Source organism: Podarcis melisellensis (assembly GCF_964234715.1).
Source record: "Podarcis melisellensis genome assembly, chromosome: 8".
NCBI classification, from domain to species: Eukaryota; Metazoa; Chordata; class Lepidosauria; order Squamata; family Lacertidae; genus Podarcis; species Podarcis melisellensis.
This window is the reverse complement of record NC_138540.1, coordinates 41,931,502-41,955,778: the sequence shown is the minus strand read 5'-3', so window position 1 is coordinate 41,955,778 and position 24,277 is coordinate 41,931,502. Positions and strand designations below refer to the sequence as shown.

At 49.3% G+C, this 24,277-nt stretch overlaps 1 protein-coding gene across 1 annotated transcript in view; it reads right to left on the bottom strand.

Annotated features, from left to right (window-relative positions):
* The window catches only part of PIEZO1 (piezo type mechanosensitive ion channel component 1 (Er blood group)), a 111,446-nt gene that overhangs the window by 28,989 nt on the left and 58,180 nt on the right, over nt 1-24,277 (bottom strand). Inside the window, exons 4-18 of the mRNA XM_081920254.1 lie at nt 22,724-22,766; nt 22,103-22,241; nt 15,279-15,450; nt 14,167-14,380; nt 11,406-11,577; nt 10,465-10,548; nt 8,717-8,801; nt 6,694-6,794; nt 5,721-5,981; nt 5,010-5,121; nt 4,088-4,266; nt 2,490-2,638; nt 1,399-1,578; nt 753-850; nt 41-204 (exon numbers count right to left, since the gene is read on the bottom strand). Of these exons, the coding sequence (XP_081776380.1) occupies nt 41-204; nt 753-850; nt 1,399-1,578; nt 2,490-2,638; nt 4,088-4,266; nt 5,010-5,121; nt 5,721-5,981; nt 6,694-6,794; nt 8,717-8,801; nt 10,465-10,548; nt 11,406-11,577; nt 14,167-14,380; nt 15,279-15,450; nt 22,103-22,241; nt 22,724-22,766 (2,153 nt within the window). The remainder of the gene's footprint in view (nt 1-40; nt 205-752; nt 851-1,398; nt 1,579-2,489; nt 2,639-4,087; nt 4,267-5,009; nt 5,122-5,720; nt 5,982-6,693; nt 6,795-8,716; nt 8,802-10,464; nt 10,549-11,405; nt 11,578-14,166; nt 14,381-15,278; nt 15,451-22,102; nt 22,242-22,723; nt 22,767-24,277) is intronic.

Here is a 24,277-nt window from a genome sequence, read left to right as displayed (position 1 = left end):
GCTCCCCAGCTCAATCTCTCCTCTCCCCTTGCAGCCTCACCTCCTGCAAGGCCACCCAGACGACGTAGAGAGCCACCAGTTTCAGGATGTGCAGCTCAAGTAGACGCAGGACGAAGACTCGGATGCGGCCAAGGATGCTGGAGAACTTCCTGCCCAGCACCATCAGGCGTTCCAGCACCAAGCCCCATTTGCTGGGCACACCCTCTGCAGCGGGGAAAACGGGGGAGGGAGGCAGGGGTCAGTGAGGCAGAGCTGGGAGCATTTCGCCTTGCTGGATTTGTATGTTCCAAGCCTACTGTTGCCCTCCCCAGCTTTGCGGGACCACCCAAGACAGAAAGCGAGGCGAGAGAAACAGGCCAGTACAAAACGGGACATTCTGATCTGGAGAAAGCCCAAGATTTCAAATGGTGATCCGTAAAGGGAAACGCACATCTGAATGAGTTTGATTCTCAGGGTTTTCGTACTTGTTTCCTCATCCACAGGCACATCACGGGTGTAATGTGCAAAAAGTGGTTGTTGGGTAGGGCGAGAGGAGAGCCCGAAATGTGGGGAGAACATAGGCCCTCTTTGCATTGGAAGACAAGAGGGTGGAGGAAGAGAAAGAAAGAGATACCTTAGAGACAGGAAAAGGAAAAGGAAACCTGCTTGTAATTTTCCTCTTGGATATTGTAAATTCTGGAGAGGATTGCTCTGTGCTTCTCAAGGGCCTATTTTCCCCACTGCCCAGTGACCTGAGAAGACCTTCTGCTTACCCTCGGAAGCAGCATCAACTTCAGCTTCTGGTTCCTGGTCTTTGGCCTCACCGTCCTCGGGCTGCAGCAGGACACGGCTCCCACTGGCCTCTTCATTCCTGAAATCCAGAGGAGTGGCAAAAAAAGATCAGGCTCAGGGCAGACAGTTTAGCCTGGGGAAATTCCTGGCGCTAGAAAGGCAACCTTTCCCAAGTACAGGACAGGACGCCAGGGGTTTAAGCCAGAGCTTCTCTATAGCAGGGATGGGGACCCTGTGGCTCGCTTGGTGTGGTGGGACCATACACCCCTCTTCCCCAGGCCGGTACATCTTCCCCTTCACCAACTCACTGGCTTTGGTGGTGAGGTTTCAGCAGGGGAAAGGGGGCTTCAGCAGGGGCTGAGCTAGCAATTCAAGAAGGGACAAATATTCTTCTTGCATTGCTTGGCTTCCTTGCTGTGCACTGAAAAAGCAGCTCCCCTTTCTCAACACACACACACTTTCTTTTTCATGGACTTAATGCTATTGCTAGAGAACTGAGAGCCAGATAGCCTTGCTTCTCTGCCGCAAATCAGTCAGGGATCCCCATCTCCTTTCTGCCTAGGGGTCCATGGACAGAGCTATCTCCAAGCCACCACAGGCTGTTGTTAGAGGGACCGCGTTGCATACCCCAATGCGTGTGAGCCATCGACCCGCAGCGGAATGACATGCTCCAGGTCAGTGATGCGCATGAAGGGGCGGTGGAAGTAATGCAGCTGCAGGATGCAGGCCAACAGGAAGAAGCCCGGGATGAAGATGCTGGAGAAGAGCTCTGAGACGCTGAACTGCTCCAGGCCCAGATCCGCCAACCTGGGAGAGGGAGAGGGGAAAGCACATAAATATAAAGAGACATTGGCCAGGGAGACCAAGGGAGGTGCGAGAGACCTACAAAAACGTAGAAACACAAATATCAACAATGCAGGGACACACTCTCCCTACAAGAATAATGTGCAATCCTGTTGGGTTTTCTTTATTGGGGAAAAAGGGGATTGAGGAAGGGTGAATGCAAGACAAACCTGCTGGATCAGGCCAATAACCCATCTAGGTCCAGCATGCTGTTCTTTACAGTGGCTGGCCAGGTGCCCATGGGAAGCCTGCAAACCAGACATCAATGCAACAGCATTCTGCCCACCTGCAATTCCCAGCAACTGGCCCCCAAAGGCATAATGCCTCTGACAGCGGAAGCAGAACACAGCCATGTTGTCTGGTAGCCGTTGATAGGCTTTGTCAAATTCTCTTTTACAGCCATCCAAGTCGGTGGCCCTAACCACCTCCTGTGGGAGTGAGTTCCACATGCTCTGCATGATCATAGAGCCATAGAGTTGGAAGAAACCTCAAGGATTCGTTTAGTCCAACCCCCTGCAATACAGGAATATGCACCTATCCCTTATGGGGAGCAAACTTGCAACCATGGCATTATCAGCACCACGCTTTCCAGTGGTGTCAGACTACAACTCCCATAAGTCCTGATCATTGTGTGGATTGTGTGGTTGTGTAGATGGGGAGCATAATGGCTTCATGCCCTGGTAAGCTTCTCATAGGCACGCACTCTACAACTCTGAGAAGCTGGATGGTGGACAAGATGAACCTTTGGTCTGGCCCAGCAAGGCTCTCCTGACTTCCATATGCTAGCAGACACCTCGATTTATTGGAGACCAGAGTAGCAAATTTCCCCCATGAGCCTATTCCTCCAGTGGTCCTAAGGGGGTGGGGAAACTTACTGCTCATCAGTTAATCCCACGAAGTTCTTCCAGTACATGGGGAAGTCCTCAAACTGGAAGGTGTAAACGGCAATGAGCACCAGCATCGTGTAAGCCACCACCAGCCACCAGAAGGCCTTCAAGAGTTTCCGCCAGAGACTGTAGTACACCTGCAGAGAAAAGGGGGGGGGTGTCAGGGAAGGAGAAAGACCCACAAGGCTCCCTCACCTGTGTCAGAATACTCCACCCACACACCCCAGTCAGTTCTCCAGAGAAGGCAAAGTGATGGGTGCCAATGAAAGGCGCAACAAGAGATCAATGCTCTGAGTTGTTCGCTTGTCATGTACCAGGGGTGGAGAAAGCTGTGGACCTCCCGATGATTTTGGACCCCAACTCCCATCGCTCCTGACCACTGGCCATACTGGCTGGGGCTCATGGGAGTTGAAGTCCAGAAGTATCTCTAGGGCCACAGCTCTCTCACATGTGCCACAGGGGAACAGAAACAAGCTCCACTGTCTGCCAACCCGGGCTGTGGGCTACCCCAGCAGCACTGAAAGCCCTTGGCCTGTATGGCCCTGAAAATATTTATTTCAGCAATATGTATACCACTTAATCACAGTAGTCTATAAGTGGTATACAGGAGAGCCAACAAAGGAAGACTAAGAGTGAGTTAGCTGTAATAAAAAGGAAGACTCCAGTAATCACCAGAATTTCAACAGGGGTGTGAGGGACTGTCTGATGTCAGCTAGAAGGGAGTACCACAATACTAAACACGAGTCCTAGGGGATGCAAGCCATGTGTTTGAGCCATGGGGGACCACAACAATAACTCCCTCAAAGACCTCAGGGACTGAGCATGGATAGAAGCAATCAAGTGGTCCTCATGGAACCTGGACCTTGTAAATTAAAACAAGAGCACTGAGGTAACAGTAGAAATATCCCACATCAGGGATGGGGAAGTGGATCTGACCAGCAGGCCAGATCATTATCTCCCCCAACTGCAACTGATCAAACCCATTTCCAGTTGTGTAGTTACCTGACATCATCAGGTGCAGGGAAAGTGGACACAATTTGGCTGAAATGGCCTTGCAGGCTAAATGAGGAGGCTGAGTGGGATGAATTAGGATAGCTGATCAAAAGCTCCCCCACACGGCTCTCCTGTAATTGCCAGGCTCAAAATTAAGCCCCCAGAGACTATTCTGAGAGGCAAGAAAGACTCCAACCAGTTGCCAGCACTTTATGATAACTGCAAAAAGATCTTAGACTGCTTAGTAAGCAGCGGGAGACCAAGGAACTTTGGGAATATTAAGTAGTCAAAAAGAGGACACCTCCAGCTGTTTAACTAGAGCATCACCTTGAAACCTTAGGGTTTCACAATACACTCTTGGGGGAGTGGAACAAGGCTCTTCCTGAAAGGAAGAGCTATAGAGCTCACAGTAGAATGCAGAAGCTCCAAGATTCAGTGTCCAGCAGCTTCAAAATATTGGACAGAAGCTGATGAAGTAAACCTTTTTCTGCTTGGGACACCGGAAAGAATACCAATGGTCTGACTCAGTATCAGGCCGCTTCCTCTGCTCTCTTTCAAGCTATGGCCCTGGGGCCTCTCCAACCCAGCCTAACCTGGAAGAGAGTGAGGCAGAGGAGGAAGAGGAACATGTAGACAATCTTGTAGACAACCAGGCGTCCGGCAAAGCTGACAACGATGAACATGCCGGCACAAACCAAGATCCAGAACTTTGCGTAAAACGCCATCACGTGTGCCCCCAGGATCTTCAGCACGTCTCGCTTGTGGCCTGGCCCTGAGAGGGGAGAGAATAAAAAGGGTGGCTCAGAATCTGAGGCTGCAATAATAGAATCTGGGTACTCACTCACGTGCTGGCAAACAATGGGGATATTCCTTCACAAAACTGCATAAAGTTCAAGATCACATTATGATAGGAAGACAAGCTTCTCTTGGGTTTTTCTCCCACTCCCTGTTAAACAAAGTTGAGCTGGAATTCAGGGCTATCATCCTTGTAGTTTGGGGCAAGGAAAAGGAGAGGAATAGCCTCTTTTCCCCAAGAATGGAGCATGTGGAGCATCACCCCCATCCCACAGAGTTATTTCCTCCCTGAGATGGAAATCCTGGCCCATAATTATAAGGTGGGCCACAAGGGAAAGGCAACTTGTACATGCCCAGGAACAGACTCCATATTTTTCACATTACAAATAGCACATCTGAGGAGGAATGTAGTCCCAAAGACAAGGTTCTTCATCTGAGCTTTATCAAAGTCTAGCCAAAACTTAACTTAGGTTTAGGAGAGCACAGCAAATGCTTTGGAACGAACTGCTTACAGGTCCATCCATGGGAGGGATACAGAAAACACAAACACAATTCATGCAAAGGCTTTCCTGAACCTAAACAGGTGTCAATCTGGTCTATAATCTGGGTGGGAGGACCACTAGGGTCCCATTCACAAGCAGAAGAGGATTAGTTTGTTTATGAAGAATTGAACAAAAAATGGGCCAACTGACCCACTGGTCTTGGCACTTGCATTCTCACCTGAGTCTGAAACTGTCACCTCCACCAAGGGGGCAGGCCGTTGCTTCTTCTTCAGCAGCTTCTCCTTCACGAATTGCCTCACCAGGAGCCAGAAGGTCAGGGTGAAAAGGAGCTGGAGGCAAAGAGGGGGAGGCAGCGGGTTAGAGTCCTCATGCAAGGGAACAGTCTTCCTCCAAAGTATTGGAGGAAGTCAATAGGGGGAAATTCAGGGGGAAAAGACAAACTGGGGAAATAAGGGCCTTTCCTGCACTTAGGTTTTGTCACAGATCAAGCGCAAGCATCACTGCAGTGTCCTGAGCTGGCGGTGCTGGAATCGGAAGCCTGTGACCCTCCATAAATTGCTGGACTACAACTCCCATCATCCCTTCCTACTGGCTGCGTTGGCTGGGGCTGATTGGAGTTGGAGTCTGGGAGCAATTGGAGGACCGCAGGCTTCCCACTCCTGTGCAAGAACATCATGGAAGAACAAGATCACGTCCTCTGGGGACCACAGGAGGAAAGTCTCCTGTTTCAGCATCTTGTGGCACAAAGGTAGACACAAGACACCACCAATGCCACTTTCAGCAAAACAGAGCCCCAACAGTGGGAAAGGAGTGGGGAGAAAGCAGAAAAGAGGGAGAGAGAAAGACTAGCCACACACACACACACACACACACACACACACACACACACACACGTAAAGGACAGAGATGGTGCACAAATGGTGCCTACCTTGGCTCCCAGGTGCAGACAGGGGTGAACATACCGCACCAGCCCCAGCTGCTGCAGGGGCATAAAGCCAACCTTGGTGGGCAGCTCTGGTTCTAGGTCCATGCCCCAAACATACTGGAGGCTGCAGAGGGCGATGCCGTAGAGCAGGATGAAGGGCGAGCACAGCATGGCAAAGTGGTGCCTGCTCCGAACAATCCAGATGAGGCAGGCCCAGAGCAGCAGCACAAACGTCAGCCAGCTGTGATAGGTGATGCTCCACACCTGCAAGGAAGGGAAGGCAAAGGAGTCTCTGCCATGTGCTATATATGGCACTGCTGAAGATTTATTGCTTTAATTCATTGTCTGCTGCTTTGGAAAACTGGTATAGCTGTAAAAGGCAGATGCATGGCCTGGAAAGAGATAAATGCATGACCTTGTGCAAAGTAGCTAAAGATGCCAGGAGTTCCTTGGCCACACAGGCAGGAATAATAATGATATTTCACTGGAGGGGGGCGGGGGGGGGACCCAACCAGGACCACAACAGGATTTTACATTATCAATGCCTATCACATGAGAAATTAACTTGGCAGTGCAGGGAACCTCAGGCAGAAATTCACAGAGGCAAATTCCGGTTCTGAATTATTACTTATGCAAATGCAAAAGATAAAATACTCCATCCGCCTGCTGCGCAACTCTCCTTCTGGCACGACTCTTTAGTTCCTGTTTTGTAATCTCATATTGCAGGATTTTAGCATATGTATCCTGAAGTGGAAGAAGTGGGTGGGGCTGGAATAATCCTTTTAAAAAAACAAAAACTATTGGGGGGAGGTTCATTGTGATTAAGTGCTTGCTGCGTCAAGAGCAGCTCTCGAGTCCTCTTCCCTCTTTCCACCAACCCCCTCTGCCCCCCCCCCGTGCATCTTGCTGCTGTCCTCCTTTGACCCCTCCACCCCAACGTCTCCCAGTGCATGGCCCAGGTGCCCCTGCTTCTTACCATCATAGCAATGAGGGCACAAACATAACTCTGGTTCATGATGACATGGCCCAGGGAATGCAGCAGCAGCTTCTCCTTGCGGTGCTCCTTTTTCCTGGTGGCTACAAAGGAGGGATTTTGAGGGCATTGTTCATTCATTCATTCATTCATTTAGAAACCACTTAAATTTTTAGAAAATCTTCAAATGGGGTACAACAGTGGTTCCCAAACTTTCTCCCCGCCCCTCACCCCATGGACCACCTGAAAATTGCTGAGGGTCTTCGAGGACCACTTCAAGACATCAGCCACTGGCCTGATCCTGCAGGGTGTTCTTATGTGCTAGATAACCCAGTGTGGACGGGGCAATGTGAAAATCAGGGCAGGAAGGATCCAGGCCTCCAAGTCAGAAAAACTCCATCCTTTGGAGCCAGATCTTGTGTGTTGTTTTCCAGAGCTAGACTGGGATTTCACACACCTGGGCCATGAGCTTTCAAGGAGCACTTTTATTCCCAAGAAATCAGGGCAGGTTACCAATGCAAGAGAAGCAGTGCTGTGCCTGCAGTGCTGCCTTCTAACCACCAGGAGGAAGCACTGTCTCATGCCAACCCAGTCCCAGGTGATTCCAGGACAGTTTAATGCCAGGTAAGCAGCCTACGCAGCAAACTCCCACCCCTACGCTCAGTGCCAAAAGCAGTTTTCAGGATGAGCTCAGAGAAGGACATTGCCTTCCAGTCTCTTAACTTGAGGACACCAGGAACTGTCGAGTAGAGCCAAGGGCCCACACCACCAGCAGCAAAGACTGGGGGTGCTTCCAGACCAGTGGCGTAGCGTGGGGGGTGCAAGGGGGGCCGGCCGCACCGGGCGCAACATCTGGGGGTTAGGGTTAGGGGGCGCAAATCCACAGGTTAGGGGGCACAAATTACTTGCCTTGCCCCGGGTGCTGACAACCCACACTACGCCACTGTTCCAGACTGTTTCAATGTTTTGGGTCGGATTCAGTTACATGACAGCAAATGCAAGTTATGCAGTTGAGAGTTGATTTGCAGGTCCTGTGCAACAGGCCCACTTCAACCTCCAAAACTGGACTTTTTGTGACAAGGAAAGTGTCGGGAAAATGCACTGGAAAGTGTGGGATAACGTTTGCTTGATGAATGCTCAACAAACAATTTGTCTGGAACGGACTTCCACTAAGTACAGAACAAGAGCCTGGAGCTGGGTGAGGCCAAAGGCCCAGCTAGTCCAGCATCGTGTTCTCACTATGGCCAACCAGATGCCCCAGGGGAAAGTCCACAAACAGGAGCTGAGTGCAGCAGCAACACTCTGGTGAATCCCAGTAAGTGGCATTCAGAGGCTTACTGCCTTTGACAGTGGAGGAGGAATTGCAGCTAGCAGCTTCTGATAACTTTATCTCCCATTTAAAAAAAACTCAGTGGGTGAATTCTGCTTCCATTCTGAACCTGACCAACTATATTTTACTGTGCATTACACTGATATACGGTCCTTCCTCCATGGAGTTCAGAGCAATTTCCACATGGGTTTCCCATCCCAGACAGATCTGCTTCACTTGACACACATGACTACAAGCAGGTGCTTCCAGATCACTCTGAGCCCCTCCGACTGACTACTGGGGAAAGATCACAGGGATCATTTACCATCTCTTCTTAGCAGGAGGCTTGGCTCACATGCAAATGCAATCTAATGAGACATTTGATCTTCAAGCCTCCTTGCGCTTTGCAACTATCCTCTGACAGAGACTTGGGTGGCTGATAGGCTAGGCTGATCAGCTCAGGCAGGGTTTGGGGCGAGAGGGTTCTGCCTTTCAAGGGACAGTTGGGCTGGATGTTCCCTTTCCACCATCTGATCCTGTGCTATGCAGCCATTGCAGACAGTGTGTAGTTAAGAGAATGCAGAAGTTGGCAAAAAGGGAGGAATATATGAGGGAAGGTAGGAAGAAAATTTTGCAAACTGATCTGAATTCAGAAAAAGCAATGCAGAACAGTCCTGCAGCCTCCTTGGCTCACCAGAGCACAGCCGCAACCCGTACCTGGCTGCCCAGTCTCCCCAAGGACATGCACAGTGCAATCCTCAGCATCAGCACCAGATGCCTCTGTCTCAGAAGTCAGCATTGGCTGTAGAAGAAAGCAGGATAAAACTGTTGAGGCAAATGGACATTCAACAGGCATCAACATCTGGATAGTTCAGCAAGCAGCTCAGATCTTGGAAGCATCAGGATAAGGAGGGCACGTTCCAGAGGTGCAGCCATGTCAACGCGTCACAGCAGATAAACTTCAGAATCTTGTGGCGCCTTAAAGGCTTAACCAATCTATTGTGGGCAGGGATGTAAGAAGACATCGCCTTGCCCTGTATTCGTTCCATGCTGCTCTGTTTCTGTTCTGCTGCAGTTCATCTTCTGCCAATAACGTATTCGTCTCACTGTTTACTGGGGCGAAATTATGTAGCTTATGTAATTAATGCAATTACTGTATTTTTCGCCCTATAGGGCGCACTGGCCCATAGGGCACACCTTGTTTTTTGGGGGGAAATTAAAAAAAAAAATTTCCCCCCCCAGCTGTGGGGCTGGGGTGGGGGAAGCCCGAGCTTCCCCAGACACCAGCCCCCAGAACAGGCTGCTATCCACAAGCCTTGCGAGCCCGGCGGGAACTCCCGCCGGGCACGCAAGGCTTGCGGACATCTGCCCAAAGCACGGGGTGCGCTCCAGAGCGCGCCCCGTGCTTCGGGCTGCAGGCTGCTGTCCACAAGCCTTGCAAGCCCAGCGGGAACTGCTGGCAGGCTCCCAAGGCTTGCAGATAGCTTCCTGAAGCCTGGAGAGCGAGAGGGGTCGGTGCGCACTGACCCCTCTTGCTCTCCAGGCTTCAGCGAAAGCCTGCATTCGCCCCATAGGATGCACACACATTTCCCCTTCATTTTTGGAGGAGGAAAAGTGCGTCCTATAGGGCGAAAAATACGGTAATTACATAAATTATCTGGCCATTTTTTTATCCCTCCCCATTCATTTCAATGCAAAGGAAATGCAATACAAGTTGGAGGACAGGACATAATTAATTTATGGACTGAAAGCAACAATAATACCAATCATATTTGCTGGATTGATTTCTGCAAACAACAACAACAAAAAAACATGTCAGAGACAAAAATTATAATTCTGTCTGCTCTCAATTGTGCTAGTTTTCTGTTTGAAGGGAAGTCTGTCTCTCTCTTGGCTTTTTAAAAAGTTCTGTGTAAAAGGACCCCTGACCATTAGGTCCAGTCATGGCCGACTCTGGGGTTGCACGCTCATCTCAATTTACTGGCCGAGGGAGCCGGTGTACAGCTTCCGGGTCATGTGGCCAGCATGACTAAGCCACTTCTGGCGAACCAGAGCAGCGCATGGAAACGCCGTTTACCTTCTCGCTGGAGCGGTACCTATTTAGCTACTTGCACTTTGACGTGCTTTTGAACTGCTAGGTTGGCAGGAGCTGGGACCGAGCAACGGGAGCTCACCCCATTGCGGGGATTCGAACCGCTGACCTTCTGATCGGCAAACCCTAGGCTCTGTGGTTTAGACCACAGCGCCACCTGCGTCCCAAAGGTTCTATGTAGGAGGGCATTAAAAATTAACTTTGAGGTGGTGCAGTTCTCGTTCCTTTCCCCACTTCCCAGTGCCAAGGAGTAGCAAGCCCTGCATCTGCTCAAGGCCTGGCTCCTGAGCCTTTGGGGGCTCATTTTCCCTTTGTCACCAGCGAGCCTTAGCAGTCCCAGTCACCTCACACAGCCACCCTATGGGCACCTCACCTTAGCATCTTCTGCCAAGCCATCTTGGTCTGTGGACCAGTTCTCCAGCTCCAGAAACTCGGATGTTGTGCTTGAGGCCTCTCTCTGGTTTTGTTTTTACAAAAGGAAAATAAAGGAAATAAGAATGCTATTTTAAGTGGAAGGAAGGAATGATCCTGGCAACCCTGGGTTGGCTTCCCCAGTCCCTAGCAAAAAACCCAACCAGTCCAACCCTCCACTGATATGTGACTGATTTTCAGATCATGGAGTGGACTAAGTACATCCAGATCCCCACTAAAAACTTCTTCCACAGGTACAACCGTCACATTCAGAATAATAAATATCTACAGAGTTTTCATAGCTCTACCACTGAACTGAACCCCTTCCTTCAAAAATAGCCTAGTCCTCATGATTTGGAATAAAGGGCTCATAGAAAATAAGAAGCTGCCTTATCCCAAATTGGACCAGGCCAGCATCATCTACCCAGACTGGCAGCAGCTCTCCAGTGCTTCCAGGCTGAGGTCTCTCTGTGCCCTTCCTGGAGATGCTGGAGAGCAAACCTAGGATCTTTGGCATGCGAAGCAGGTGTTCTGCCACTGAGCAAAGTAGGGCTCCCCAAGTTATAGCTGGTGAGGACTGAGGCTTAGAGATAGCACCTTCTTTAATGCTGTCTGGGAGGGTTAAGGCAAGTTGAAGATCTGAATGTGAAAGATCCAGGTCATAGCTCTTAACCAGTGCTGTACTGCACATAAACAAATGCCCCTATTCCCATCTCTCCCTTTTTGTGGTTATTGAAACACCCACCCAAGAATGCCACCGGAGCTTTCTTTCTTCTGCACTGGGTCTGTTGCAAGAAAATCAAGGCAGCTGAGACAAACAAATTTCTCCCCCATCCCTAACAGGGAGGAGAGTGTCCAGACAGGCAGAGTCAAAGGCAGCAACACCAGTCCGGCAAGGCTCACCTGTGTATAGAAGTGTGACCTGCGGAGCTTCACCAGGGTGGCCAGGACATAATACAGCAGCAGGAGGATCCCCGGGTTGACGTAGACGGGCCAGGGGAGACTGACATTCAGGAGCAGCGCATTGGGCTTGCTACAGCCCACATGGAGGACGATGGCCTTCAAGCCAAACAACCTACAGGGGCAGATAGGTAGCCGTGTTGGTCTGCCATAGTCAAAACAAAAAAAATTCCTTCCAGTAGCACCTTAAAGACCAACTAAGTTAGTTCTTGGTATGAGCTTTCGTGTGCATGCACACTTCTTCAGATACACACTTCTGAAGAAGTGTGCATGCACACGAAAGCTCATACCAAGAACTAACTTAGTTGGTCTTTAAGGTGCTACTGGAAGGAATTTTTTTTGTTTTAACCTACAGGGGAACAGAGCATGAAAGCAGTGGCAAGGCTCCACAACACCCAGATGTTAGGCCGGCTCCCCCACCCCCCAAACCCCCCCTTTAGTGACCGACTCCAAAAGCAGCTCCAGAATCACCCCAGCTAAATTCACAAGGGGATTCCATCCCAGCTGCTGGCACTCATTTCTTTTGTTGTATTTCTTTCATAAAATTCATACACCCCTTGATTGTAAAGAAAATCTCAAAGCAGTTTACGAAAAGAATGACACCATAAAATCATTGATAGAAACAGTTAAAAAAACAACTAACTAGAACATTAATAAACAATTAAAAACCGGGATAGATTTAAAACAGATTAAAACACACGCCAACATTCTGCATGTCTGGATAGCCTTGTCTAAACAAAAATGCTTTTAGCAGGCTCCAGAAGGAGTTCAGGGGAGGTGTCTGCCTGATGTCACTGGTCAGAGGGGTCCAAAGCTGTAACGCTGCCAGTTCTGTAGAACAATGTGGACATATATGGGGGAAGGCTGTATCACTAGTTGGCACTGCCAGCAGGAGACAACTTTAGTATTTTGATGCTCACATGGATGCTGGAGATCCCAAGCCTCACTCACTCAACTATTAATTTTAAGGGATGGGATGGCTCCCTACTTGGGAGACAAGACCCATGAAAACGTTTGGAAACAGTAAATGGAAACTATCAGGGGACCAGTTGCTGGAAGCCAGAGGAGGGGAGAGTGCTTTCTTCTGCTCATGTTCTGCTTGCTGGTTTCCCACACACATCTGGCTGGTCACTGTGCTATCAGGATGCTGAACTAGATGGGCCTTGGCCTGATCCAGCAGACTCTTCTTATGTTCTTATGAGACATGGGAAGCTGGCATACCAGGTCAACAGTGCCCACTCTGGCTAGCAGCAGCACTCCAGGTTCTCAGGGAGAAAGGGGTTTCTACCACCTGCTACCTGTTCAATGCTTTTAACCGAGAGATGGGGAACCTACAGTCCTCCATCTGTTTTTGGATACCAGCTCCCATGGGCCATGATGGTTGGCGTTGGCAGGAGCTGGAGTCCAACAAGATCTGGGAGCGGGGGGGGGGGACCAATGTTGCCCCATCCCTGTTTTAAGAGCAGATGTCAGGGACCGAACCTGGGATCTGCTGTATGCAAAGCAGGAGCTATGACTCTGAGCTATGGTCACCCAATGCTCAAAAATCAAGGTGGGAAACTAAGTTGTCTCCCTGCTCCAGGGCTAGTGACAGATACTGCCCACCCACAAAGCATGCTGGTAACCATGACTTCTTCCAAGCCATGCCTCTCCTAGGATCTAAATGACTTGCAAGGTAGAAACTTCATAACGCTGTAAAAAATAGGTATGCAGTGAATGTTTCTTTGCTATGTTTTCACAAGCATTCGCTTTCTCAAATGTATTGTTTGCTGGCAATGCACCACAAAAGCCATAGGTAAGGTTGCAAAGAATGAGATGGGAAACTGCCCCAGACTGGCCAGCAAAAAGGACTTTCCCACGGGAAACCTGGCAAGGAGTATAGAAAGGGCAGCGGACACCTGCAGCCCATCTTACAGAGATGCCCAGGCTCAGGAGGTTCAAAGAGACCGAGGTGAAAGCTCTCTGCTTTGATCCTGGCTTTCAAAGAGAAGGAAGTATTTTCTCTGGTTGCATAGGTGTGGCTAAGGGTTCTTCTTAATCTGTTGGGCTCTATGTGGTTAATCCCAGAGCACCGTGGGTCCCTGAGATCAACAATAATGGCGTCTGGGAAGGGGAAACTGGTTCAAAGGAGACTGCAAACAGGTCTCTGGGTTGCTCCAATTCCACTTCGGTCTGGCTCCTCGACTTTCAAAATGTTTGGAAAGAGAGAAAAGAAACTGAATGGGCTGGATTCTCCCAGGCGATCCTGGTGACTCCCTTGCTGCCTCAAGTTGGAAGGGGTAGAGAGTGGAAGTGGATGGACACCCCAGAGTGAAACTTGCACCGAACTTGTCTAGCAATGGGAGATCTTCATGCTTTAGTTGAGAGGAAGAGTCAAGCCATCTGGCAGCTGCCTTGAGCCTGCTAGGCTCTTCCACCTGCCCACTCAGTGCATCAAGATTGGGGAAACCCCCCCCCACAGGCTTAATTGAGATGCCCCCCCAGCCATGTTGCCTACTGTACACCAGATATCATACATGTATGTTCTCTTCCAGCAACCTGATTTTTTGAAGGGTGTGATGGGAGTTTTAGTTGATGCTGTTAGGCAATTGGGACTTGATTCACTGTAAACCACACACAGCTCTACTAGCTGAGCATCACAGACACAATCCTGGCATCCCACTCTCCACCTCCCCCAGGCCATTCACAACTATCGCGCACTTACCGTGCCCAGAGGCCAGTGGGTGGAAGGACGCTCTGGATGAAGGGGGTCTGATAGCCATAGAGGCAGATGAGGTGGCCTCCGGCAAAGACGTCCACCATGACACACAAGGTGTTGAAAGCCAGGCGGCTGACAGGGAAGTGGCAGGCCCACCAGGTGCAGAGTCCGACAAAGAGCAAGTAGTACACACTGGAGAAAGCGGAGGGCAAGGTGATCCCTAGGATGCAAACAAGGAGGCAGCAAAGATTATTGGCATACAGCGGGTTGCAAGGAACTGCTTTGGAACTGAGGGGGTGAGCTCTGCATTCCAGTATTGAGCAGGGCCTGACCCAGCACAAAGCTATTTCCTACAGAAATAGAGGAATGTGTATACTCCACCTATGTCACCTTCCATTTCTACATGTACCTTTTTGGGGGGGCGGGTTCAAAGTTTGCATGGGGGAGAAAAAGCTTCTCAATCCCCTTTGGAGTCTTTCCTGACTGCAAAATGAAAAAAGTCCTGTGGAAAATGTATATCAGCGTTTCAGTGCAAGTGTCTTCTAATCTACGCACTTCATTAAATTTTGCCTCAAATTAATATTTTTGCAAAGCTTATTTCCCTTAGTATTTTCCCAAATATAGGAACCTTTGAATGCTTTTCCAGGCTTTACCTAAATGACTTTTCATATGTGTTACAGCCAAACCTCGGATGTCGAACGCAGTCCATTCCAGAAGCCTGTTTGGTTTCCAAAATGTTTGACAACCGCGGTGCGGCTTCCAATTGGCTGCAGGAGCTTCCTGCACTCAAGCAGAAGCCGTGTCAGATATTCAGCTTCCAAAAAACATTCGAAAACCAGAGCATTTACTTCCGGGTTTTGGGCGTTTAGGAGCTGAAACGTTCCAAAACAGAGGCGTTCGGGATCTGAGGTTCAACTGTACTTTGCTGGAGAACTCCACTGCAAAATTCATAGAAGTGCAAATGTAGAAGGACAGCTGTGTTTTGGCTTGTACATTGTTTCAGAAAGTGCAAATCAGGTAGATTAGCCTTTCAACACAAAATGAGATCAAATTTCTCTCCCCCCACCCCAAATCCCTAATGTGGGTGAGTCCTGTTCTGCTCCCCACTGGACACCTACCTGCCAGCGCTAGCAGCACAATAGCCAGGATTTTCCCAACGGCCATCAAGAGCCAGTGAGCAGTTACCCGGAGCCGGGCAGCCAGCCGCGCTTGGTGCCTTTGGGAGGCCTCAGCCGGTGCATGGGCTGCTCCTCGAGGCTTTGACTCATCTCCATCCACAGCTGCTTCTTCCTGAAGGGGGAAAATGTGATTACAAACCAGATGCCACAACACCAAGGGTGGCTCACCAGCCACTAGCCTGACACATCCCCTACACAAAGCTTACTGCTCCTCCAGTTAGTGGTGCCAACAAAAATGTAATTTTTAAGCAGACATGGGGTTGGGGAGAGAGAGGTTTAAATCTGTCCCCCCAGCCCCATGTCCAGGTGGGGAGGCAAATTGCTTCCTGTCTGGTCTTTAGGTGGATGAGCAGGGATGGGACAGCAACTGATTTGCACAGATCACTTGAGCAGGAGGGGACTGTGCATGAGCGTGCTTCCTGTGTGTATACACAGGAGAGTGGCCACACTCACTTCTGGCCAAACCCAATACTGGCATGTGGACTGGCAAAGGGTTAATGTGGCCCTCAAGCCTCTGCAGTACACAGAAGAGCCCAAAGCAGTTTCTTTAGAGCTGCATTGCTCTGAAGATTGGGGGGATTGTGCATGCATTGTGATTTTTGGATATCAGCGTGGTTATATGCAATCCCTCTTTCAATGCTTTTTTTGCAGCTTCAACAGTTTCAGGGCAGGAATACCCCATAACTTACTGCTGAAATCCTATAACTTTTCATACTGCAGATGTTCTGGGGTTTCTTTATTGTTTGTCCTGCTTTTGTTACGCTATAGCTCCGGAGCGTCCCTCCACATAGCAACAATGTGGTAACATGGGGGAAGCATCACAGAACTAATAAAGTGGAATGATGTGCAGATGGTCTGGTATAAATCCACCACAACTGCATTATTATTGTGCCGGCATGTGACATGCTGCAGAATGCACCGGCAAAATATCCCACCAGTCTGGAAAGTCCCCTAAGTTGCTTACTAGTAGCAGCAAAATGTACAGTAGTGGAATTCCGGAAGAGGAAACAAACACCCACACCCAGAAAGCTGCAGCGTGGGAACCATTACTGATGGACAAGCTCGTTGAGTCACTGAGAAATTAAACCCTTGATCTTTATGGAGTAGGGCCAGAGCTGCAGATAACTTGGTATTTAAAACACACACGCAAAACTCTGCTTAGAATTCAGCAACAGCATCAACAGAAGGCCAGTTTTTGTCTCTGCACAATGCAACAGCAGAGGCACAAAATCAACTGAGAACACACTTGTGGGCTTTTTTTTTTTGTGGGACGGGGAGAGAATGCACTGTGAAATAAAATGTAACTGTGTGATTTGTCAGAGGCGGTATCTGTCCCAGAATGCCACTTGCTGGCTATCACAAAAGGGGAGAGAGAGAGAGCTCTTCCACTCAGGTGCAGATTGTGGGCTTCCCAAAGGCAACTGGTTAGAAACGGTGGGAGCAGGGTTGGGTCTGATCCAGCAGGGCTCTCCTCAGGCTTTTAAGAGCACAGTCTTATATACAGGCTTGTTTATGTTCATGAGATTATATGTCAAAATATTACACCAGTAATGTATCCTGCCATGCAGAGCCACGGATCTCTCTAAAACAGAGAAGTAATTTCTTGGAAGGGTGCAAGGGCAGAGTGCAGAAACAGGACCAGCCTCACACTGAGCAATGGTTGTAGAGGCAACTGAAGCATAGCTGAGGCCTGGGAATTAGATACCCCAACCCATCTCTGCCTAGCACAGCCTTGCCAGGGAAAACAAACCTGCTTAGAGGGATTGCTTACATTCCCCTGAGAACAAGATTGGGACAAAATGACACTTGATCTCCCTGTAATAACGGTAACACCCGTAGCAGCCACCAGGGACTGGATGGAGAGGCCGCGGGAATGTGGAAGGTCCTCCCTCGAGTGGTCGGTAAGCCTGCTTCCCTCCTTGCCTTCTGATCAGCAGCCAGAGCGTGGCTTCTTAAGAAATCCCCTCTGCTAAATTTAACTGGGTGGCAGCACAACCATCTGCAGGTCTACCCAGAAGGAAGACCCACCAAATTCAGTGATCCTTCCTTCCACATCAGTATAGAATCACAGAACTGAAGAGCTGGAAGGAACCCTAAGGGTCATCTAGAAGGAATCCCAGCTAAAGAATCCTTAACAGGTGGCCACCCAATCTCTGTTTAAAAACTTCCAGGAAATGAGCCTCCACCCACCTCCACCGTCAAACAGACAGATTATGCACAGAATTGTTTTGGATATGAAATTATCTTAATCGCTGTTACATTTGATTTTTTAATGCTTAAATTGCTTCATCGGAAGTGATCCATAAATCCAGAAACAAAAACAAATGAATAGGATTGCATTTTAGTCATTTGGGGCTGTGCTTATTTGGTGTGTACCCCACCCCAGTTGGCTATTCTTATGCTGTTGCTACTTTAAACTGACTGGCTATTTTTAAACTTTTGCTACAAGTTGCCTTGAGAACCATTGACAGAAAAGTGTGATCTATCTGTTTGTAAACCAACAAGTAAAGCCACCGGGGGCCAGCAGCAGTTGACCCGTCTCCCAGTTTCATGAGCCTTGTAACGATGGGGCAATGGTGTTTGTGCGTCCCTCCCAGCCCTGCTATGGATGCCTTTGGCGGCCCAGGCGGCTCCCCAGAGACATGCAGAGCATCCAGAGCTCTCTGCTGGAGCCAGGCTTTCCCCCCACCCACCAAGCCTGCCGCCTGCCCCCTGACCCACCACCTGGCCTTGTTTGTTTCATTAGCCGCTTTGGAAAGCGCATTCCGTAAAAGGCCTGTTTTTCTTGGCTGCCCAGCCTGGGTTCCTGACGACGCCCGAGCGATTTTCCAGCCTAATGTGGCTTTCACAGAAAAGGTATTTGGCCCCACCTCCTCTGTTGCTGGACGCACTTCGGCCACGGGCTCCAAGTCCGGCCCAGATCAATTGCGCCGAAAATGTACAAAGCAGAGAATTCCCCCTCCCCCTTGGAGAGTCCAGCGGAAAGGGCTCTGCACAAGGCAGCCTGACCTCAGAGTTTCCAGCTTTAGCTCGGCATTTGCTAAAGCTAGGAGCAGGGAGAGGCAGAGAGGGAGAAGGAGGAGTGATAGGAAGGGGGAAGGAGAATGCCCTCCCCATACCAGGAAGCAATGAGCCCCATGGCAAGGGGAAGCCAGTGAGGGGCCCAGCCTGGGACCCCAAGACTGTTCCTGATGGGTGCAAAGGGTTAGAAACCAAGACTAGCCGCAAGCTGTGCCTTCTCCAAACCCAAGTGTGTGCGAGATAGTGGAGGGAATGCTCTCTGCACATGCTCAGAGCAGACTCTTGTGTGTTAATTATCTTCATGTATTCCTTGGCCAAGAAAAAGAGGAACTTGCTGAAAACAATAGCCCAGCCCTTTTCCCTCTCCCAAACCACCACTCTGTTTGCTTGTCTTGGCTTAATAAAAAACACCCTGCTCTGGGGGTGCTAAGGGCGCTCTCTCATTCCAGAGGTCCTCCTAGTGGTGCCAGGTATTCCAAAGGTCTGCTTGACAGTTACTACATAGAGAACGTTTTAGTGGCACCGACACTCTGGAGAGAGCCAATGTGGTGTAGTGGTAAGAGTGTTGGACCAGGACCTTAGGAGACCAGGGTTCAAATCCTTGCTCAGCCGTGAAAGTCACTGGGTGACCTTGGGCCAGTCACAGTCTCTCAGCCTAGCCTACCTCACAGGGTTATTGAGAGGATTAAAGGAGGAGGAAGAGAACCATGTACACCAGCTTGAGCTCCTTGGAGGAGAAGTGGAATATAAATGCCATAAATAAATAAAAATGGAAGATGAAATCAATATAGATGTGTGACATGCACCAACACTTTACAGATGTTTCAAAAGTTTATTTCAAGGCAAGCCTTTGGGGAATAGAAATGCAGCCTGGTATTCAATTTTTCTGGTCTGGAAAGATTTGATTTTTATTTGATAGATAGAGCGAGTGAGATTTTTATATAATGTGTCTTTAAACATGTTGTACACTGCTCCAAAACACCTGTACTAGAGAGGTCCGTAAACTTCCACAAATACATTAAAATGTTTTAAACCCAGGAGTCCTACTTTGCATTCAATGTGTCAACTTCATGCTGGGGATGGAAGGAGGAGGAATGGATGGTCGTATTTCCCCTTGCCATTTTGAGGGATGAAGAGCAGCAAGCGAGATTACAGGCACCTCCACGTGTCAGCTTATTGGGGCCTTAGCCCCACCCACACATGATTGCTCTGAGCAGCATCCACACTGCATCGTCCCCATCAAAACGCCACCTCATATTATCTTCCCATTTAATCTGGATTTTCCATTTCTGTGAAAAACCCAGTAAGTATAACAAAAAAATGAGCTAAGACAGAAATGGAAAATCTGGATGGGGGGTAAGGGATATGGCATGACATTTTGATGAGGGTTACATAATGTGGATGGTATTAAAAATTTGGAAGCGTGAGCAGTGCTAAGTCCATGAAAAAGTGCTGTGTGGAGGCACCCTCCCTTCCCAATTCTCTCTCTCTCTCAAGTCTCCCAATTCCACTTCCTGCCTCATCTTCCTTTACACCAGGGGTGGGAGAAACTCAAGCCCAGGGACCATATGGAGCCCTCCAAGACTCCCTTCCTGGTCCTCCAGGATCTTGCCATGCCCCCCCTCTTTCCAGTCACGCCAGTGGCATAGCGTGGGTTGTCAGCACCCGGGGCAAGGCAAGTAATTTGCACCCCCTAACTCGTGGATTTGTGCCCCCTAACCCTAACCCCCAGATGTTGCGCCCGGTACGGCTGGGCCCCCCTGCACCCCCCACGCTACGCCACTGAGTCACGCCTCCTTTCCCCAGGTCACACTCCTCACTGAGTGATTTTGCCTGGCTGGAATATGTCCCTGAACTCCTATAATGATGGCTGCTTCTCCAAACAGAAGCCAGAGAGGGCCTACTGTACAAAGGATACCTTTATGTCCATTGCTTCACCCACTGTTTGCCTCTGATCCCAGAAAGTTGCCCATAAAGGAGTGCAGCCTTAGGGTTGAAAAAAGGCACCCCACTCCTATTTTGCACCCATTCTTCTACTCTCTTATTCATGCAAAGAGCTCTTAGAATCATAGAATCGTAGCATTGGAAGGGACCCTGAGAGCCATTGACCTCCTGCATCTTAACATGTGGTCCCCCATCCAGTATGAAACCATACCGAACCCTACTTAGCTTTGCAAATGTGCTTGCAGTTCCCAATTTTGCTTTCCCAATTTTGCTTAGCCCCATCTTTTCCCCACTTTCCTGATGTGAGTCCCTTCTCTGGAGAGACCCTTCCATCAACAACAACAAAAAAGAGTGGGGAGAAGCCTTTCACTTAACAATCACTGGGGAAACTTTACATCACTGATTTCTCTTTTCCAGCTCTACTGCCCATCAGATTTTGACACAAAAAGACACACACGTGCACCCTTTCCTTGCCATGCCTGTCTCAGCCCTGGGCAGGGTATGGGGACACTCCTGAGCCTGGTCCTGCACTAATTGGGCGCCAAGCAGCAATAAGTGCCAGCAGGCAGGTGGCAACTTGCTGCCCACCCCCTACACTGCTGAATCTTCTCCTCGGAGATCTCACAGCAGCCCTGCATAGAAAGGCCTCTGTTGAGTCCCGGTGTTTTGTTAGCAAGTCTCTATGGCAACTTGGGAACAGCAAAAGTCGCTCATCCACTGGGGCAGATGTGGGAAACCTGCCCTCGAGGTGGGTGAGTCACAGTTTGAGGTGCCAGGAAAGTCAGTCTCTCTCTCTCTCCCTCCTGCACTCCTCTGGAGCTAATGGCGGGGGGGGGGGGGGGGAGAGAGAGGAGGCGTGAAGAATCCTGGCAAGAGCAGGATGATGCTAATGAGAACATAAGGAAGAGCCAAGAGGTCTATCTAGTCACAGAATCATTGGAACACAAGAGTGGCGTTCAATTAAGTTTCACTTACAGAAGGCTTGTTAAAAGCAATGAACAAGAGTAGGTTGGATTCATTAAATTCATTGGGCCTACTCTGAGTTAAGCCTAGCAAGACTGAATGTGGAGAAAGAAAATGAGCACTGTATCCCACCGGGAGCCGGTCCTACCATTAGGGAGAGTGAGGTAGCCAGTGAAGGCAAGGCGCTGGGGGGCAGTGTTTGCCACATAGCCTGTCCTCCTCCCCATCAGCCAGTGTGGAGGGTGGCAGCACCATCTCGTCCTTCACCTCTGTTAGCAAAATGTTTTGGAGTGGTCCTGCTATCCCAAAGCAGGGAAAGGAGGAGCAGACAGAAGAGCAAAAGCACACTTAGGGCTTATCCACACTTCCTCTCGTCTCACTGCTTTCCCGGGGAAAGCCTCTCTTTAGCTCTCAATCAAAGCAAATGGCAATTTGGGTTTTTCCAGGACTGCCATCTGTTCTGATTTATGGCTAAACAGCAGTTCTCTCCCTTGGAAATGTGTGGAGCAAGGAGAAAACAGCTCAGACCCCTGCTTTCTAGGGGCAGTGCAAGCAGAAGTGTGGATGAGCCCTTAGAAAACTGAAAGGAAAACCTGAAAGAGCCTGGGTGCTGGATCAGGCCAAAGACCCATCTAGCTCAGCATCCTGTTCTCACAGTGGCCAACTGGTTGCCCTGATGGGAAACACACAAACAGGACACTCTCCACATTTGTGTCTGCCCTACTGCAACGTGTTGTGCTGCAATAGGTACAATGAGGCACCTCAATGGTTAGCAGCCTCTCTCTCTCTCTCTCTCTCTCTCTCTCTCTCACACACACACACACACACACACACACCTGTTCAGGGCAGGATTCTGATGGGTGACTCGCTGGCTCCAGGCGGCTGCAAACACCAAGGCAGATGGCAGAGACCAGCAGAATCCCGAGGTCGGGGGCCACCAAGCGCACCGAGTTGGGGATATCGTTCAAGTCCAGCCTGGAAGTTAAAAGAGGAGTGGTAAATCCTGAAAGTGCTGTGGCTACGCTATATGCCATAGCTGGGCCAGGCTTTGGTCTGTGGCACCGGCTAGCAATACATGGTGCAAAAGCAAACAAGGCTCACCCAAAAGCTGGCAGCAGCACCTGCTTTCCAAGCCCCAAAAGCAGAGACGGGGAACCCATAGCCCTCCAGATGTTGTGCAACTCCAACTCCCACCAGCTCCAGCCAGCATGACCGGTAGTGAGGCATGATGGGAGCTGCAGTCCAGCAACATATGGAGGGCACCACATTGGCTACCTCTGGGCTAGAACAGAACACTGAGCTTCCATGCCCTCTTCCCCATGACTTCCCAGTTTCAATTCAGTTCCACACTCCATCTCTCTTCCTACGCATCTTCCCAAGGGGCATGCTGCAGTGCGTGGCCCAAGGGATGCAGCTCTAAAAGGATTTGCCCTCACCTTTCTCCTCTGTACTCTTACCTGGTGACTCCAACGTGCTGTGCAAGAGTTTCCCATGTGCTGCCTGAAAGAAGAGGGAAAATAGAGTCCATTAGCTGCCATCATCATCATCATCACCACCACCACCATCATCACCACCACCACCATCATCATCACTATCCTGTACTTCACCCAAAGGTCACAAGGCAGGTTACAACAATTAAAACACAATATTAAAAAGGGTTTAAAATAACTTACAACCACCCAAAATAAGGTGGGTCCCAAAAATATGCACTTCAAGTGTCAAAGGCCAGGTTAAAGAGGTGTGTCTTCAGCATCTGCCAAAAGCTGTACAATGAAGATGTCAGATGCACCCTGTATAGGGGCTGCCACAGAGAAGACCCTCTCCCAGGCTACCACCACTCCCAACTGCTGACAGCGAAGAAACTACCAAGAAGGGGCCCCCTTCATTGATCTCAGCATCTGAGATGATCTGCAGTGAAGGTGGTGGTGTTTCAGATATTTGGGGCCTACGTCATTTAGGGATTTCAACACTAGCATGAGCACCTTTCATAAGTCCCCCCAAAAAGAACAAGCAACTAGTACAGCTGCTTCAAAACAGGGGCTATACGAGATCTAAGCAAAATCTCAGCCAGAAATCTGTCCACTGCACTTTGGACCAATTGAAGTTTCCGAGTCATCTTCAAGGGCAGCCCCATGTGCAAGAAAGTGCCAGCCAATAATTAAAATAATTTGAGGATTCTATTTCTATCTTCACGGGCTGAGATGATCACTCCTGAACTGAAATCAATTGCCGGCTTGTCTCCATGTTCAAGAGGTGAATCGGGTTGGAACGAGATGAAAGATCAGAAGCTCCTAACTTCCTCTGAGATGCCAGAAACAAGCAATGGCACGTAAAAGACCATCTCTGGTGGGTGAAGTTCACAGAGGGCTGAAAGATACATTGGATGTTGCTTCACTCTTACAAGGAGTACCACCTCTAAACCATGTTTGCGTAAACAAAGCAAGATAATACAGAAATTCTTCTGAACACGACTCTCAGGCCAGTAGGACTGCTTGAATTATCACAACTGATAAGGGAGGGAAAATCTGCGAAGGATGTTAGCTGGTACGGTACATAACAACTTAATGGGATAACAAGCATTGGAATCTGATGAAAATTATAAATAAGGATGCCAGTGGGGCCCTGCCCAATCATCCTAAAGTGACACCTGCATCTTTTTAAAGTTCTGTCCGTTCCATTTGCATACTTTGGTATCTGGCACAGAATGCAGCTTTCAGATTATCTGCTGGTTCTAAATTGGCTGGAGTTGTTGTGAGCTGTAGTCCAAAATACCTGGAGGGAGGACCCCAGATTGGTGAGAGCTGGATTAGTCCTGACAAGGTTTGGAGAGCTGTGGGAGGGTGTTTTGCTAGAATATGACATTTTGATTTGAAAAACAGATTTCAAGGTTTCCATTTAAAATTATCTCTTTATATGGTGGTTTGCTGGCTGAGATTGAGAGGCAATAAAAGTATAAAACTGAGGTATTATATATCTGATGGCCTGATTTGTTTTTAAAGCATTCATTTGCA